Raw genomic sequence first — 19,180 nt, 5'->3', positions numbered from 1 at the left:
CACGGTTGAAGGTGATATAATTTTACTGGGAGACTCTGTTGTCAGGAAAATTGGTAATATTTTTTGTAATAAAGTTAGGTGAACCAGAACCAGGGCATGTTTTCCAGGAGCAACAATTGATAATGTTACCAACAGATTATCAGATTTTAATGGAGGCAAAGAGAGCATTATTATTTGTGTAGGGGACTAACAATATTAAACAAACATGACCTGACTATTTGTTGGATAAATATAGGACATGATCTCAGTATTTGTTGGATAAATATAGGACATGATCTCAGTATTTGTTGGATAAATATAGGACCATGCTGAAAAAATGCCATGAGTTAGTTCATTAATGCGTACATGTCTGCGATTCTGTACAGATAATAGGCAGGATTCTATGTTGAAAGTCTTGAGATTGACTGAAGATTTGAGGGAATCTGCAGGACTCTAGGGAGAAATTTTTATCAGTAGGGTTCCCACTTGTTGGTAGAAGAATCTATTTTGTAGAGGTGGTATTCATTTCAACAAAGGTAATGTAAAGATCTTTGCCCATATCATTGAGGATACTTTAAGAGGTCAGTGAAATTAGCTAGGGATAAATGCAGCTCTATATTACATAGAGCTGCATTTATCTGATGATATGAGTCAATGTAATGCTTGCACTCACCTCAAGCATTCCTGCTTGTTGCCACAACACCCAATGTTGGCAAGGTAGTAGTAGTAGAAGTAGTAGCAAAAGCATGTTAATGCAAGAAAGCAAGCTTAAGTAGCATCAGCCAAAAAAAAAAAAAAAAAAAAATCCCCACTATTTCACACATCCATTTCCTCTAAACATTTGTCTAGTTCCTACTTTAATTTATTTAAACTATCAACTTCCTTGACAGATGGAAGTTTGTTCCAGCAATCAATTACTCGCTGGCTAAAATTAATTTCCACACATCTATTCTACAACTTTCTTTCTTCAATTTGAATTTATGCCCCCTCGGGTTCGTAATCAGAGAAAGAGGAAGAATCCCATCAGAATTGAGGCTGCTCAACCCATTCAAGGCCTTATACGCCTCAATCAAATGCAGGTAGCTAGTCTCCAGATGCTGCAATTTGCAGAACTTAAGCCTTTCTCGGTAAGAGGACTCATTCGTTCCCCTCACCATTCGTACTGTACTTGCCCAAGCAACTCGGCATCCTTCCTAAAATGAGGCCTCCAGACCTAAAATGCAGTACTGAAGGTGTGGCCTGACCATTGCCTTATACAAAGGGATAATCACCTTGTCTCTGTTAGCAAAATTCCTATATATCATTCAAAAAACTCCATGACCTGCTCTGGCAGCCTGTCTGCACTGCTCAGAAAATTTAATATCTGAGTGCACAATTACTCCAAGCTCATTCATTTTCTACCATCCTAAGTTTAGTACCACACAGTTGGTACATTTCTCTGGGGTTACTTCTACCCATATGCAGTACTTTGCATTTGTCAATGATAAACTTCAGTTGCCACTTCTCAGCCCTCTGCCCAACTTTTCTAGATCCTCTTGCAGTACCACACTCCCATTACTGTCATTAACAAACCTGCTATCCTTTGCATCATTTGCAAACTTAGACATTAAGCCTGATATATCTTCATCAATATCACTGATAAATATACAAAACAACAGTGGGCCCAACACCAAACCTTGATGGACTCCACTAATAACATTGGGGAGTTATTAGTGGATAACTCCACAATGTTATTAGTTGAATTATAACACCCACTCAACCGTCATTTTATTCATTGTAGCAACTTGCTCTTAATACCATTCTGCTCCAATTTGTACAGTAGTCTTCCATGCACAACAGTGTCAAAAGCTTTCCTGAAATCCAAGTATATGATATCAAAATTATTTATTGCATCCAGTTCCTTTGTAATGACATCAATGTATACAATAAAATTTGTCAGACAAGGATTTCCCTTAACAAACCCATTCTGTATCTGAATTATTACTGCAGTCTTGTGTAGATAATCCTATGATGCTTCTTTAACCAGTGGCCTAAGTGTAGTACCACATCCTGTGGCACTACACTTAGGGTGGTAGAAAATGAAAAAGACCTGGGAGTAATTGTGCAGTCAGTTATGAAGTTTTCTGAGCAATGCAGACAGGCTGCCAGAGCAGGTCATGGGGTTTTGTCAATGATATACAGGAATTTTGCTAGCAGGGAAAAGGAGGTTATTGTTCCTTTGTATAAGACAATGGTCAGGCCATGCCTTGAGTACTGCATACAGGTCTGGAGGCCTCATTTTAGGAAGGATGTAGGTTTGCTTGAGCATGTACAGAGAAGGGCAACAAGATTGGTGAGGAGAATGAAGGGATCCTCTTACCAAGAGAGGCTTAAGTTCTGCAAATTGTAACGGCTGGAGACTAGGTACCTGCGAGATGTATAAGGCCTTGAATGAGTTGAGCACGCTGAATTCTGATGGAATTCTTCCACTTGTTCAGATTACGAACCTAAGGGGGCATAAATTCAAATTAAGGAAAGACAGCTGTAGAATAGATGTGCGGAAATTTGCCTTTATCCAGCGGGTGGTTAATTTTTAGAGGGAATGGTTGTGTTAATTTTTTTTTTTTTTGGCTGATTCTACATAAGCTCATACGCTTGCTTTCTTGCATCACATTCCATGATTACTATTACTATTACTACTCTATTATTTTCCTCAGAATAGAAGTTGAACTAACTGGTCTGAAATTATGAGGTCACCTTTAGATACTCCTTTGTGAATTGGGATACATTTGCACATCTCCGGTCTATGGGGACTTTCCCTGAGTTCAAGGATGCTCGCATAATTATGGCTAAGGGTTTGCTTACTTCCTTTGCTACCTCCTTTAATATAACTGGATAGATCTCATCTGCACAGGTGCCTTTCTTATGTTTGACATCAACAATTTCTCCTCCACTTTGCTTTCAATCATTACAAAATCATTAAGCACCCTGTTACAGTTTGATAAATGTCTGGCATTCTCCTCCCTTAATAACTCCTCATATGTGTGAATTAACAAATACTCATTTAGTTGGTAAGCTGTCTGAATGGGATCATCAACAGTTGAATCACCAACATAAAGTGGACCATTCTGATTCACCCGTTCCTTCTAGAGTTATATAAGTAAAGAAGTACTTCCTTTTTTCTTTGTATCCTTTGCCACAGATTTCTCATAATCTGCCTTCACTTGCCTAACCTTCTTTGTGACCCAGCAGCTTGTGCGCCATTAAACCCCCATCACAACAACAACAACAACAACCTTCTTTGTGAATTGATTCCAGACTAGCTTATATCTACCTTAGGCTTCTGTGTCACCTGATAATTTATATGAATCCCATGCATTTTTCATCTCTGCAACAAGTCTCATTAGTTCATCTGGTATCCATTTAGGCCTAAACCTTGAATAGTACTTCTTAACCAGTATGAAATGCCTAGTAGCTTCCATGATCAATTCCTTGAATGCTGCTTCCCATTTAGAATTTGCTGTTGGTAACATCATCAGTTGGTCCCACTGTATAGAATTTAAAAACTGTCTGAGACCACTGTAGTCACCAATTAGAAAGCAAAAACCCTTCCCTTTACCATTGATGGTTGGTAGTTGCATCTTTAAGTAAATCCCACATCAGTACACCGTGATCACTGTCACCTAGTGGTTCCTTTATCTGCAAATTTCTAATGCATGCATCATCACTGCTGATAACCAGATCAAGAGCATTGCTCTCTCTTGTTGCCTCTCTAATGAGAAAACAGTCATCCAATAAATCCACAAAAGTCTTGCTAATGTGCGAGTGACCAATCCATATGGTCCTGTCAATAACTGGGAAGTTAAAATCCCCCATTATAAGATAATCTGATTTACTGGCCCACTCTGCACAACTGCTCATTGTACTCATCAGAGTCATTAGGCCTATAACACACTCCTACTCTCATTTTTGCTTTTCCACTGATTATGTAACACCAAACTGACTCAACATTGCACTGACCATCTATGTCAACTGGATGCATGTCCTTAGATTTTATGTGTTTCTTAACTAACAGCATAACTTCTCCTCTCTTTTACTATCCTGGCTATCCTTTCTGTACACATTGTACTCCTCAAATTCCAATTCTTCACTGCTTATATCTGTGTGACACCATGTCTCTGATATCCCAACAATATTTGCCTTTGATGTCTTGACTAGTACCTCAAATTCATCAAATTTATTTACTATACTCCTGGCATTGGTGTACATGCAAGTATACATGTACCTGCTCTTGTTCTTAGCTACCCTAACACAGCCCATGTATTTATGTTTCATGATGACTCCCAGCAGTTCCTGAAAACTGCAGCACCCTGCCCTCCATTCTAATAGAAGCAGTGCAAGAATCACGTTTACCTCTGCCTGTGGATACTCTTAATCTTTTAGTCTGTGAATCCCCCAAGCTAGCAGTTTTCTGACCCATCTAACACTGCTTTGATAGCATCAGCAGTCTTGCTCCCCTTCTATTTAAGATGTTCTGAGAGTAGCAATGTTTCAGAAAGGGATGAGAAAGATAGAGAAACAAGCCTAAATAACTTCAAGGGGTGTGTTAGGATAGTTAACTATAGAAGAATACTTAGTCTCAACTGTGTGTACAAATTGGGGTTGATGAGTTCCATTATGGTATGTGTAATGTATTTAGGAAAGGTAGGGAAGATAGAAGGGGTGATGGTGTCATGCTTCTTATCAAAAGCAGCCTGAGTGTGAAAAGAGCTTTTGCTGCCTGAAGTTAGGTCTACTGACATTGAATCTGTGTGGTGTGAATTACTTCGAAACAAATGATAATATACACACCAGAAGATTGTGAAGGGTATGACGAGCAGAAGATGGAATGGGCAAGCAAGTGTGAATGCCTTATTATGGATGACTTCAATATACCGCAGATTGATTGGAATAAGTTTGGGGGAAGAGGGAACTCACCTTCGAGAAAAAATTTTCTTAATAAACTAGATGATTATTATTATTACCAACATGTCAGAGATAATACTAGGGGTGAGAATATTCTTGATCTCTTCATTACTCACAAATCAGATGAAATTATGGGGCAGGGTTTAAAATACAGGAACCATTTGCAGGTAGTGATCATGCTGTCATCGGTTGAAAGATGTTGCAGTAGTTAAAGGTAAAGGCATGGATTTTAATTTCAGAAGAGGAATCACTGAAGCCATGAATACATACCATTAAGAAAATATTGCACAAGGAGGATGATTGTAAAGCTGGTCGGTCTAATCTAGCAGAAAAATATAGCATGGGATAGTTAGAGAGTGACAAAAAGTACTGAAGTGTACAACAGCTACAAGTTAATTTGTAATAGTGCCACAGATAAGGCTAGAGAGGCCAAGGCTATCTATGAGAAAGCATTGGCTAAGAGAACAAAGAATGGGAGCAAGGTATAATTCTTGTATGTGAATACAAGGAAGAGAAAAGTGAATTAGATCGGACCATTGTGCATTGGGTGTGGAAAAGTCTCAGACAACCTAACTCATGTGGCAGATGAATTGAACAGGTACTTTGCATGAGTCTTTACTGAAGAGGTTTTGTGAATGAGGCTTAGTAATTTTAAAATTACAGATAGCTGTTTATTAGAAAAACTTTCAAGCATAAAGGCAAGTAATGCTCCTGAAGTTGATGGCATATACCCAGTAATTTTGAGGGAGGCCACCAGGGAGTGTATTTAACCATTGAAGTTACTTATGAGGCATATTTGGACTTGAGAGAGGTTCTTTGGATGGGAGAAGTGTCACCATATTGCCAGTACATAAAGGCACTTCTAAGAGTGAAGTTGGTAATTACAAACTGGTTAGTCTGACTTCAGTTGTAGGGAGAACCTTGGAAGCAAGGATTAAGTGTGCATTCCAGGGACATTTAGATAGATATGTCATTTTGAATAGCACACAACATGGTTTTATTAAGGGTAAATCATGTTTAACTAGGAAGTTAGTTAACTTAGTAAGGTATTTTATGGCACTTTTGTAGCCAGGTGGGCAGGAGCAGCAGTGTGTAGCACATGCTTCTTGATTAGACTGGAGTTCGAGCCTGTGACCCCCAAATATGAAGGATGCAGAAAGGTCAGGGAATGACCACCGCATATCCCTTATCAATATGGCCTTAGTTGCTAATGCTCCTAAAAAATAAAAAAAAAGAAAAGAAAAAAGGTATTTTGTAACTTAGTAAGGTATTTTGGCACAGTTACTCATGAGCTGAATGTGAGAACAATTTTGGCTTAGTTTATTTGGATTTTAGCAAGGCATTTGAATCAGTCTTTCAGAAAAGGTTACTGTATAAGCTGGAACATGTTGGAATTACTGGAAAGATTCTGAAATGGATTGCCAGCTGGCTGCAGTACAGAAGGCAGAGGGTTGTGATTAATGGATATTTTTCAGATTTGGGTCCCGAGGATTGGTCCACTGTTCTGATTTTCATAAACAATATCAATGAAGAGATAGTAGGCTTTCTGTAAAAATTTGCAGACAGACAATGTAAAGATTGGTAGAGTAGTTAATGATCAGTACCAAGCAGCGCTCCTTCAGGATCACTTGAACAAGCTTCAAGAATAGTCAGAAAAGACTATTCTTGAAGACTACTCTTACTTTTAGTTACACATTAGAATACTGTTCTCACTTCTGGGGGGCAGTCAGATTAATTAATGATAAAATTACTCGATATATGTAATGAAGTTTTCATCAATCCCCTACACATTCATTTTAATTAATTTAACTGTGTGCATAAATTTTTTGTCTATATTAAACATCCATCCTCCAGTATTTATGTTATTTGAAAGATCTTTTCTTTCAGCTGGAAATGAAGAGGGATTATTTGGCATCAGGCGGACAGAAAAAAATGAAGGTGAACTGATTATTCTGAAGCGAGTAGATCGGGAAGAAAAAGAGAAGTATACACTTACTCTGAAAGTTAGTAAACCTTCTGTGCCATTAATAGGGCTTGTAAAATCTTATGATCCCAATGACTTGTCTGAACTCCAAGTAAATGTGATATTGGAAGATATAGATGATAATCCACCTATATTTGTCAACTCTAATTATGTCATTGGTAATGTTTCAATTAATTAAAAACTCCTAGAATAGATATTTAAAAGTCAATTATTGTGATATACAAGCAGTGACTTTAATGTAAGGTATACAAAATCTACTATACTTTATCAATAGAGTATGGAATATAAGCATATATATATTATTCATTTTCTATGTAAGTGCATGTATATCTGTTGGAAAATATTTGCAGCTCCACCACTGTCGTGATGGCATGTTTATCACTCACAAATTTCTTTCCGAACAGATGTCATTTTAGTTTCCTATAGAGGTTGTTATCCCTCTAGGATAGAGATTGTTACCCCTCTAGGATAACAACCTCTATAGGATGCACCAAATTGCATCTTCTATAGCAGGGTTGGCCAACGAGTTGATCGCGGATTTAATTTTGGTCGATCATGACGAATTTTAAATATACAGTCATCCCTCGATTTGTGCACCTTGTGCAATGAAATTTTTGAGATGCTAGATCATGGCACATTTTGAAGGAAAAAAGTAGATCGCATCACAAATGAAGTTGGCCACTCCTGTTCTATAGGATGCATATTTGGTGCAACCCCCATATTAATTATACCAATTAAACCATTTATGGGTCTTCATGGCTATGTGTAACATGGAGGGTTGTTATTTAGTAAGATTACATATTTATTTCATATTTTCACTGTATATCTGGTGTGCACTAACCTTCCAATTTATCCCTATTACTTGTAGATTGTGCATTTTCGTATATGCATGCTCATATGCATTTAAATATGCATGTGTGCATTTCATTCACATATGCACGTGCACATATGCAAATGAAAGCAAGTGTCCTATCTGGCATATGTATTTAAATATGTGCAGGTGAGCATATGCATTTAATTATGCATGTGCACATGCAAATTTACCAATACGTTTGCGCATATAAGCTAGTCTGTAATCAAGTCACAAAGGAGTAGGCAAGTGAAGGCAGATTACGAGAAATATTTGGCAAAGGATGCTAAGAAAAACAGCAAGGATTTCTTTACTTATATAAACTCTAAAAGGAAGGGGACAAATCAGATTGGTCCACTTGATATCAATAATTCAACTGTTGATAATGCTGCACAGATAGCAAACAAACTGAATGAGTATTTTGCATCTACATTCACACATGAGGAGTTAAGGAAGGAAAATTCCAAAATTTATCAAATTGTAACAGGGTGCTTAATGATTTTGTAATAACTGAGAGCAAAGTGGAGAAGAAATTGTTGAAGTTAAACATAAGAAAGGCACCTGGGGTGGATGGGATCTATCCAGTTATATTAAAGGAGGTGGCAAAGGAACTAAGCAAACCCTTAGCTATAATTATGAGAGCATCCTTGGACCCAGGGGAGGTGCTTCCGGAATGAAAATGTGTAAATGTACCCCCACTCACAAAGGGTGGTGTGAGTAATTAGAGACCAGTTAGTTTAACTTCTGTTCTGAGTAAAATAATGGAGTTACTGGTTAAAGATGCATTCCAGGATCATCTAGACAAGACTGCAGCAATAATTCAGACACAGCATGGGTTTGTTAATGGAAAGTCTTGTCTGACAAATTTGATTGGATACTATGATGTGGTTACAAAGGAACTGGATTCAAAAAATAATTTTGATATCATATACTTGGATTTCAGGAAAGCTTTTGACACTGTTGGGCATGGAAGACTACTGTACAAATTGGAGCAGAATGGTATTAAGGGTATGTTGCTACAAGGCATAAAAGGGTGGTTGAGTGGGAGAAGACAGAGTGTGGTAATCAATGGACGCTGTTCTTTGTGGACTAATGTTATTAGTGGAGTTGCTCAGGGTTTTGTGTTGGGCCCACTCTTGTTTTGTATATTTATCAATGATATTGATGAAGGTATATCAGGTTTAGTATCAAAGTTTGCAGATGATACAAAGGTTGGCACGGTTGTTAATGACAGTAATGGCAGTGTGCTACTGCAACAGGATCTAGAAAATTTGGGCTGAGAAGTGGCAACTGAAGTTTAACACTGACAAATGCAAAGTACTACATATGGGTAGAAGTAACCCCAGAGGAATGTGCCAACTGTGTGGTACTACACTTAGAGTGGTAGAAAATGAAAAAGACCTGGGAGTAATTGTGCAGTCAGATATGAAGTTTTCTGAGCAATGCAGACAGGCTGCAAGAGCGGGTCATGGGGTTTTGTCAATGATATACAGGAATTTTGCTAGCAGGTAAAAGGAGGTGATTATCCCTTTGTATAAGGCAATGGTCAGGCCACACCTTGAGTACTGCATACAGGTCTGGAGGCCTCATTTTAGGGGGGATGTAGAATTTCTCGAGTGTGTACAGAGAAGGGCAACAAGATTGGTGAGGGAAATGAAAAAATTCTCTTACCAAGAGCAGCTTAAGTTCTGCAAATTGCAGTGGCTGGAGACTAGGCGCCTGTGAGGTGATCTGATTGAGTTGTATAAATCCTTGAATGAGTTGAGCACACTGAATTCTGATGGGATTCTTCCACTTACTCAGATTGCACACCTAAGGGGGCATATATTCAAATTGAGGAAAGACAGTTGTAGAATAGATAGGCCAAAATTTGCCTTTAGCTAGCTGGTGGTTAATTGCTGGAACAAACTTCCATCTGTCATTGTGGAAGTTGGCTCCGAGTGCCAAGCAATAGTTCCCAAGCAATCTTTCTAGTGCGATTTTCTAGCAATTTTCCTAGGGCGAGTACTAGTGCTTTAATAATCCCTCCATTGCTCGCAACGTCACTGCTTCACTGCTAGCAGTGTTACTGCTAACCCCACTTGCAATGTTACTGCTATCGCTAGCAATGTACTGCTCTCCTCTTCTGCTGATCGCTTGGTCACTGGTTTGCACCGCTCCTGCCTCTACGTGGCGGGGTCGGTAACTTGGGAGAAAGAATTCCCTCTTCCAGGGCTAAAATTAGCAGTGATGGATTGTGATGCATATCCATTACTAGAGCCCACGGGCTCCAGACCTGTGAACTCTGATTCAGAGCATGACTTGAATTGTCTGAAGAGACTATGGACAGAAAAACAAACTACAGACATACCAGCATTTCTCATAATGCATTCCCTATCCACACAACCTGTTGGCAAGCTATCACCTTTTCTAATACAGGAATGTTTAGAATCGGTTGTTGGATCTCCCAAAATGGTTAACCGTCTCCAATCTGGAGACCTTCTAAGCCAAGTCACTCTGAAAAATTGTTAAAATTAACAACTTTTAACAATATTCCTGTGTCAGTAACAGCCCATAACACTCCGAACACCTCTAAAGGCGTTATCAGCAAATGGGACTTACTAAATGTGTCTGAGGAAGAGATCATTCAAGAGCTTAGCGAATCTAAAGGCGTTATCAGCAAATGGGACTTACTAAATGTGTCTGAGGAAGAGATCATTCAAGAGCTTAGCGAACAAAAAGTGACTCATGCACGGAGAATTATGACAAAAAAAAGATGGCAACCTATTACCAACCTGGTCCATTATTTTGACATTCAGTACTCCAAATCTCCCATCTTCTGTAAAAGCAGGTTACTTAAACTCCAAGATTCGACCTTACATCCTGAATCCCATTCGCTGCTTTAAGTGCCAGAAGTATGGCCAATTTCAGACAGCATGCCGAGACGATCCTGTGTGCCCTATTTGCGGCTCCAAGGAGACTATACAGCTTCCATTCATGCTTGCCCAAACTGTAAAGGAAGCCATCCTGCATTTTCTAAAGCGTGTGACCTTTGGAAAACAGGAAAAAAAATCCAGAAGTATAAAGTGGAGCATAAAGTCACATACCCTGAAGCAAGAAAGCAAATAATGCTAACTATGCCTAGCCGATAATATGCATCGGTCACCAAAAATAGCCGCTCCGCTGCAACCCAAACAGATGTCTCCATTGAACCAAATATTTCCTTTGCCACCTGGGGTCGAATTATTGACAACCTTATCACACAACTGCCACCTGCAGTCTGTTTACTCGGCGATTTCAACGGTTACCATCCATTGTGGGGATCTTCCACCATGGATAGGAGAGGCCAATTAATAGAAATATTCCTGGATACCCATAACCTGACTCTGTTAAATTCTGGCTCTCCAACTCATATCCAACTACCTACAGGTGCTACATCAGCCATAGACTTATCCATATGTTCAGCATCTCTTTTTCCAAGCATGGAATGGTTAGTGCTAAATGATCCATTCCACAGTGACCATTTTCCTATCATCAGTTCAATTCAAACACAGACAGTGTCATGTCCTAAAGGCCGTACTTCTTGGAACTTTCATAAAGCAGACTGGAAAAACTATTCAACTTGTGTCCTACTTGACAAACTATATGTACAACAAAAACATATTGATGACGTAACTGATCACATTACAAGTCATATATTATCTGCAGCAGAAATTTACATTTCAAAATCTGATCAGCTCAAGCATGTACACCAAAATCAGTAGTGGAATGAAGAATGCCCCAAAGTGAAACGAGAAAAAAACTGTGCCTGGAACCAGTTTCACAAATTTCCAACTACCACCAACCTAATTATGTACAAAAAACTCAGAGCCAAAGCAAGACAAATTAGGAGGACAGCAAAATGTGTTTCCTGGATTAAATTCGCCTCAGCTATTAACAAAAATACTGACACTCAAATCATTTGGAAAAAAAATTCAAGCTCTCAATGGGAAATTTCTACTGCTGCAATCTCGATAATACATGGCAATGGGCAGGATTTATCCTCTCCTACTGACATTGCAAATGCTTTAGCCGAATCTTTTTATAACATTTCTGCCTGTTCCTCTTATGTGATCTCCTTTCAATGCAGTAAAACTGATTCAGAACGTCATAAGTTTAATTTCACAAATAGACTTTCACTTCCGTATAACCAGCTGTTTACTCTATCTGAACTGAGGGAATCTTTGAGAAAATCTCTGAACAGTGCAGCAGGACCAGATGGCATTCACTGCAGTATGCTGAAGCATCTCTATGAAGCCGATCTCAGCATACTATTACTGTTTTATAACTGGATCTTCTCAGAAAATACGTATCCTCTGTCATGGCGTCATTCCTATATTTGTGTTATTCCAAAACCAGGCAAAGATCCTTCTCTAGTTGAGAATTACAGACCAATATCATTGTTTGGGCAAAATCTTTGAAAGGATGATACATAAGAGGCTCACCTGGATTCTAGACTCCGAAAATCTCCTTTCTGATCACCAATATGGCTTCCGTAAAAACAGGTCCACCCTAGATGTACTTGTAAAAATGCCTTTGTAAGAAGGCAACATCTAGTGATGGTCAACCTGGATATTCATAAAGCATTTGACACCACATGGCGTCATGGTATTATTAAAGATATGCATCAGTTGGAACTGAGAGGACATCTCCCTTTAATAATTCCGAACCTTTTAAAATTGCATACATTTCAGGTCCGATATAAAAACATGCTGTCAACATCTCACATTCAAGAAGAGGGTGTCCCACAGGGTTCCATATTGAGTCCAACCCTATTTGCGATTAGGATCAACAATAATTTGGAAGAACTTCCATAAATGATTGAAGTATAAGTGTATGCTGATGATCTCACCATATCCTGCCAATTGCAAAGCATGAATACTATTGAAAGACAGCTACAAATTGCTTTAATGAGAATTCAATCTTGGACCTTACGAAATGGATATCATCTCGCTAAACAGAAAACCACCACTGCTACTCATTTCTGCAAACTTCGGTCACCTCATCCTGATCCAGAGCTAAAGATAAATAACGTGCCAGTTCCTCTTGCTCATACTGTCCATTTCCTTGGCCTGAAACTAGACAGGAAACTGAACTTTCAAGCACGTGGCCTATCTTCGAATCATCTGCTTGAAGAAATTAAACATCCCCCGGTGTGTGTCATTCATGTCATGGGGCGCTGATCATCATACCCTCATCCATCTTTATAGAGCTCTCATCAGGTCTCGCTTGGACTATGGCTCTCCAGTATATGATTCACTAGGAAAAGTACTTTAGAACGACTAAACACCATCCAGCACTGTGCTTTGAGAGTCGCTCTAGACACATTCAGAATCTCCCCGGTTCAGAGCCTTTACATCGAAGCTCATGAACCTCCTTTACATCTTTGCAGAAAAACATTACTTCTGATGTATGCTGCAAAAATCCGTAGTCTGCCCTCTCATCCTTGTTGGAGATGTCTCTACAATACTGAATGGTAGTCATTTTACATCAGTAAACCTAATGAAAACTGACCTGCTCCACTTAGATTTAAGGAACTGGCTCAATCATGGAATATAGAAATCAGCAATATATTTCAGGACAAAACACCACCAGATCCACCCTGGAAAAATATCTGTGCAATATATGATGACTACTTTCAACAGTAGGGACACGCTGTCTCCTTCCAATATGGCACAGTTACATGCAACTTACACTCTTTCTAATTCAAACGCATGTGAAATCTATACAGATGGATCAAAAACCGAGACCCAAGTAGGTGCTGCTGCAATCTTCCCATCATTTAGCACTTCTGTCTCATTGCCAATAGAATGCAGTATCTTCACTGCTGAGCTCTATGATATAAACTTAGCTCTGGATCACATTATTGAACATCTAATTCCATCTGCTTTAATATACACTAACCCACTCAGTGCTGTCTCTGCCATAAATACTAATACCAACTCCTCACACCCTGTAATAAAACAGATTCATTCTAAGTTACTTGCCTGTAAGGAATTGAACCAAACTGTGGCATTCTGCTGGATCCCAGGACATTCTGGAATAGCTGGCAATGAAAGAGCAGATCATGCAGCCAAACAACCAGAAACCACTATTTCGCAGACTTTTCAAGTTCCACATACAGATTACAAACACATTATCTGTAAAGCATGTTATAACAGCTGGTCATTAATTTGGAAAGGTTATCCAGGAAATAAACTCTACCAAATAAAACCGGAACCAAAGCTGTGGCTCTCCAGCTTCCGAAAAAACAGGCGAGATGAAATAATTTTCAGAAGGCTAAGAATTGGACATACTCACCTCATTCACCTGTATCTATTAACTAATGACAGCGCTCCCCAATGTACATCATGTCAGGTACAACTGACCATTCGCCATTTGTTAGTGGACTGTCCCCACTTTCAAAATATCCGTTTAACCACAATAGCTAATACACAGTCATCAATAAATTTATTACAGATTCTGGGAGATGATTCTAATGAAAAAGAACTATTTCCTTTCCTAAATCGTATAGGAATATATCATAAAATATAGTTATCACAATTAAGCTAATATTTCATATTCACCATTAGAAAGACACAATATGGCCCTAGCAGCCTATGTGTAGTTAAACTCAACAACAACAACAATATTGTGGAAGTTGATAGCTTAAATAAATTGAAGGAGGAACTAAACAAACATTTAGAGAGAATGGTTGTGTGAAATATTATTTTTATTTTTTTTTGGCTGATGGTACATAAGCTCATACACTTGCTTTCTTGCATCACATGCCTCTATTACTATTACTGATATGTGTATTCACAGATGTGCATGTGCGTCTGTGTCTGCATATGAGTTTACGTATGAATTTATATACATATGTAAATTCATACTTATTCATATACTTAATTCATATGCGCATACAATCTTACCTATGGTCTAAAAGCTCATGTGCTTGCGTATATATAAATATCCATTTAATACATTCCACTTCACCCCTCCATTCATTTCAAATACCTGTCCAGCTCAGCCTTAAATTTATTTAGGCTATCAACTTCCACGACAAGGGATCGAAGTCTGTTCCACCAACCAACTACCCACTGGCTAAAGGCAAATTTCTGCACATCTATTCTACATCTGTCTTTCCTCAATTTGAATTTATGCCCTCTCAGGTGATTATTCTGAGCAAGAGGAAGAATCCGATCAGCATTGAGCATGCTCAAACCATTCAAGGCTTTATACACCTCTATCAGATCACCTCGCTGGTGCCTAGTCTCCAGACACTGTAATTTCCAAAACTTAAGCCTTTCTTTGTAAGAGTACGCCTTTGTTCCATTCACTAATCTTGTTGCCCTTCTCTGTACTCGTTCCAGCGGCTCTACATCCTTCTTGAAATGAGGCCTACAGACCTGTATACAGTACTCACTCAAGGTGTGGTCTGACCATTGCCTTATACAAGGGAGTAATCACCTCCTTATCCCTGCTAGAAAAATTCCTGTATATCATTGATAAGACACCATGAGCTACCCTTGCAGCCCATCTGCACTGCTCAGAGAACTTCATATCTGCCTGCACAATTACCCCCAGGTGCTTTTCATTCTCTACCACTGTCAGTGTAGTACCACCGAGTTTATACGTTGCTCTGGGGTTGCTGTTTCCCATATGTAGTACTTTACATTTGTCAATGTTAAAGTTCATTTGCCACCTCTCAGCCCATTTGCTCAACCTTTCCAGATCCTGTTGCAGCAGCATAGTGTCAGTAGTCAACCCTGCCAACCTTTGTATCGTCTGCAAACTTGGACATTAAGCTTGATATACCATCATCAATATCATTTATAAATACAGAAAACAATAATGGACCCAACACTGAACCCTGAGGGACTCCACTAATAACATTAGTCCAAGATGAGCAGTGTCTATTGATTACCACTCTCTGTCTTCTCCTCCTCAACCACCCCTTTATCCATAGCAGCAATTTGCCTCCAATGCCATGCTGCTCCAATTTGTGCAGCAGTCTTCCATGTGCAACAGTATCAAAAGCCTTTCTGAGATCCAAGTATATAATATCAAAGTTATTCCCTGCATCCAGTTCTTTTGTGACTGCATCATAGTATCCAATCAAATTGTTCAGACAAGACTTCCCCTTAACAAAACCATGCTGTGTCCGAGCTATAACTGAAGTCTTGTCTAGATGATCCTGCAGTGCTTCTTTGACCAGTGCCTCCATTAGTTTCCCTGGAACAGAAGTTAACTAACAGATCTGTAATTATGTGTCTCCCTTTGATCCTCCTTTGTGAATTGGGGTCACATTTGCACATTTCCAGTCCAGGGTACCTCTCTTAAGTCCAAGGAAGCTCTTATAATTGTGGCTGTGGATTTGCTTACTTCCTTTGCTGCTGCCTTTAATATAACTGGTTAGATTCCATCCACCCCAGTTGCCTTTCTTATGTTTTTCTTCAACAATTTCTCCTGCCCTTTACTCTCAGTTATTACAAGATTATCTAGCTTTCTGCCAGAGTTAAATTCACCTCTGGCATTCCCCTCCCTGCATAACTCCTCATGTGTGAATGTAGATGCAAAATACTTATTTAGTTTGTTAGCCACCTGAGCAGGATCATCAACAGTTGAACTAACAATATCCAGTGGACCAATCTGATTCATCCCTTTCCTTCTAGAGTTTACATAGGTAAAGAACCCTTTGATGTTTTTCTTTGCATCCTTTGCCAAAAAATTTCTCGTAATCTGCATTTGTCTGCCTAACCTCCTTTGTGATTTGGTTACAGACCAGCTTATATCTATCATAGGCTTTCGTGTCACCTGTTAATTTATATGTATCCCATGCATTTTTCTTCTCTGCTACATGTCTAATTAGTTTATCTGACATCCATTTAGGCCTAAATCTTCAACAATATTTCTTAGTTGGTATGAAAAGCCTAGTAGTTTCCAAGATAATTTCTTTGAATGCTTCCTATTTTGAATTCAGTTGGTAACATTATCAGTTGGTCCCACCGTATAGAATTTAAATACTGTCTGAGACCACCATAGTTACCTTTACAAAAGGAAAAAACCTATCCCTTTACTCCTGATGGTAGTTGCCTCTTTGAGTCAATTCCCCTTCAGTACACTGTGATCACAGCCACCTAATGGTTCCTTTATCTGCAGATTCTTAATGTATGAAGAATCACTACTAATAATCAGATCAAGAATATTACTCCCTCTAGTTGCCTCCCGAACATGCTGTTGCCGTAAAAAAGAAAAATCTTCCAATAAATCCATAAAAGCCTTGCTAGTGTGTGTGTGACCAACCCACAAATTCCAATCATTGTCTAGGAATTAAAATCCCCCATTATAAGACACTGATTTACTGGCCCACTCTATTTCTCATTATACTTATCAGATTCATTAGGCCTATAACACACACCTACTCTCATTTTACCTTTCCCAGTGCTTATGTCACACCAAACAGACTCAACATTGCACTGTCCACCAACATCAATTGGATGCACTTCCTTAGATTTTATGTTTCTTAACCAACATCATAACCCCTCCTCCCTTCCTGTCTGTCCTGTCTATCCTTTCTGTACACATTGTTCTCCCCAAATTCCAATTCTGCACTGCTTATATCTGTGTGACACCATGTCTCTGATATCCCAACAATATCTGCCTTTGATGTCTTGATTAGCACGTCAAGCTCATCGGATTTATTAACTATACTCTTAGCATTGGTGTAAATGCTAAGTAAACAGGTATACATGCACCTGTTTCTACTCTTAGTTACCCTAACACAGCCCATGTATTTACTTGTTCCACTATGACTCTCAGCAGTCCTGGAAATTCCCATTGCCTTGCTTTCCAGGCTGCTGCTCAATTGCATTTCAATAGAAGTTGTGCAAGAATCACTTTCACCTCTTCCAGTGGCTACTATTAATTTATTAGTCAAGAACTGGAACGAGAGATGGGTCTAAAATGCTTGGCTTCAGTTAGCTGGGAAGGTTTTTAGAGTGGCCAAACAGAATCCATATTCCATATTGGAGAGAAAAATTCTCCTTTTAATGTGGTATTAAAAATTACTAGGTGGGGATCACTTAGATACGGGCTCAAACATTTAATGATAAACCGAAATTGTGGTACTTTGTCTATTCCTGCTGTACTAGTTGTAGCCAACTTATTAATCATAGATTAAAGGTTTTGTTTTGTTAATACAATAGTTTCAAGTGCATCTCTGGTTACATCATCATTATCAGACATGGGAATATCACTGGGCTCATGGTGACTTCACTGAACTTGTGCAATAAAGTCCATCTAGACTTCAGGGCGCCTCCGTAGCCAGGTGGGAAGGAGCGGCAGTGCGTAGCACACGCTTCTTGATTAGACCGGGGTTCGAGCCCGTCACCACCAAATACGGAGCATGCGGAAAGGTCAGGGAATGACCACCGCACCGGAGCAATATGGCCTTAGTTGCTAATGCTCCTAAAAAAAACCAAATAACAAATCTAGACTTCAGATTCAAACTGTGGAGGGAGTTCACAGTATTTCTGTTGGTATGATGGACTGCCCTTACGAAGTGTGATTTCAATGTGATGTTTTATGGCTTGAGACCTGAGGCTGTTGAAGCTTGCTCGTCCTTTGGAATACACAATTCAGTCCGGAATTAGTTCTGTCATTTTCCATTGTTTGTAGAGTTTCTGGTTTTCTCATCGGGTGCCATTACCTGTCTTTTGGTTCATCCCACAGTGCCAGTTCTGCTTACCAAAAGTGGCTCTCTGAGCACTCACATCCTTTCATATGGGCTTCGAGTTAAGCAAACTGGACTTCTCACCCATTTTAAGTTTGAGAATTGGTTGAGGTTGTTTTGGCTCCAAGGCCTCTAATCATTCGCTTTACTGGATGAGACTGTTTCCCTTGAGCACTAGCTTTCCTAAGGGAAACTTTGGTAGGAACCAGCTACTAGATGGTTTGATTAGTCTTTTGTCCCTATACCTGGATCTGACGAATGATTTGCGCATGAGAACTGCTGTGGACCTCTGCCAGAGTTTTCTCTGGCTTCGCCCTGCCCAGGCATAGTTCACCATTTTTCGGGTCCCAATGTGTACACTCTCACTCCGCCCCAGCTGTTGCTCAGCTCAGGAGTCCACCATCCCCTCGTATGTTCAGAGATCCTTATTTTCTTTGAAGCTGCATAATTAGAAATTGTGACAAGCCAGCAAGTTAAAAGATCTAAGGCAAGTTGATTATCACATTGCTAAAGTGCATTTCAAGGAATTGCAGTGGCTGCTTCTAGACATTTACTAATGTTAAGTAATTTTCGGCTCATTATTACCATGGTGTGGACCTGAGTCGAGACATTGCAGTTTGCAGTTGGAAAATATAAGTTAATTAAAATTGGCATGTGATCAGATTGAAAGGCTATTTCTGCTGTAGAATCA

At 39.2% G+C, this 19,180-nt stretch overlaps 1 protein-coding gene across 6 annotated transcripts in view; it reads left to right on the top strand.

The window, feature by feature from the left end:
• Nucleotides 1–19,180, top strand: part of Cad74A (cadherin 74A) — a 748,720-nt gene that overhangs the window by 570,232 nt on the left and 159,308 nt on the right. For all 6 annotated transcript variants that reach the window (XR_016546733.1, XM_090369392.1, XM_090369388.1 and 3 more), the window contains one exon: nucleotides 6,811–7,065. Coding sequence is in view for 5 of the 6 variants with exons in the window: in XM_090369392.1 (XP_090225518.1) it covers nucleotides 6,811–7,065 (255 nt within the window). In the remaining variant the exon portion in view is untranslated. The remainder of the gene's footprint in view (nucleotides 1–6,810; nucleotides 7,066–19,180) is intronic.

Source organism: Mastigoproctus giganteus, chromosome 3 (assembly GCF_048544385.1).
Source record: "Mastigoproctus giganteus isolate SK-2022 chromosome 3, ASM4854438v1, whole genome shotgun sequence".
NCBI lineage: Eukaryota > Metazoa > Arthropoda > Arachnida > Uropygi > Thelyphonidae > Mastigoproctus > Mastigoproctus giganteus.
The sequence above is the reverse complement of the archived record's forward strand: the minus strand, read 5'-3'. Positions and strand labels throughout refer to the sequence as shown.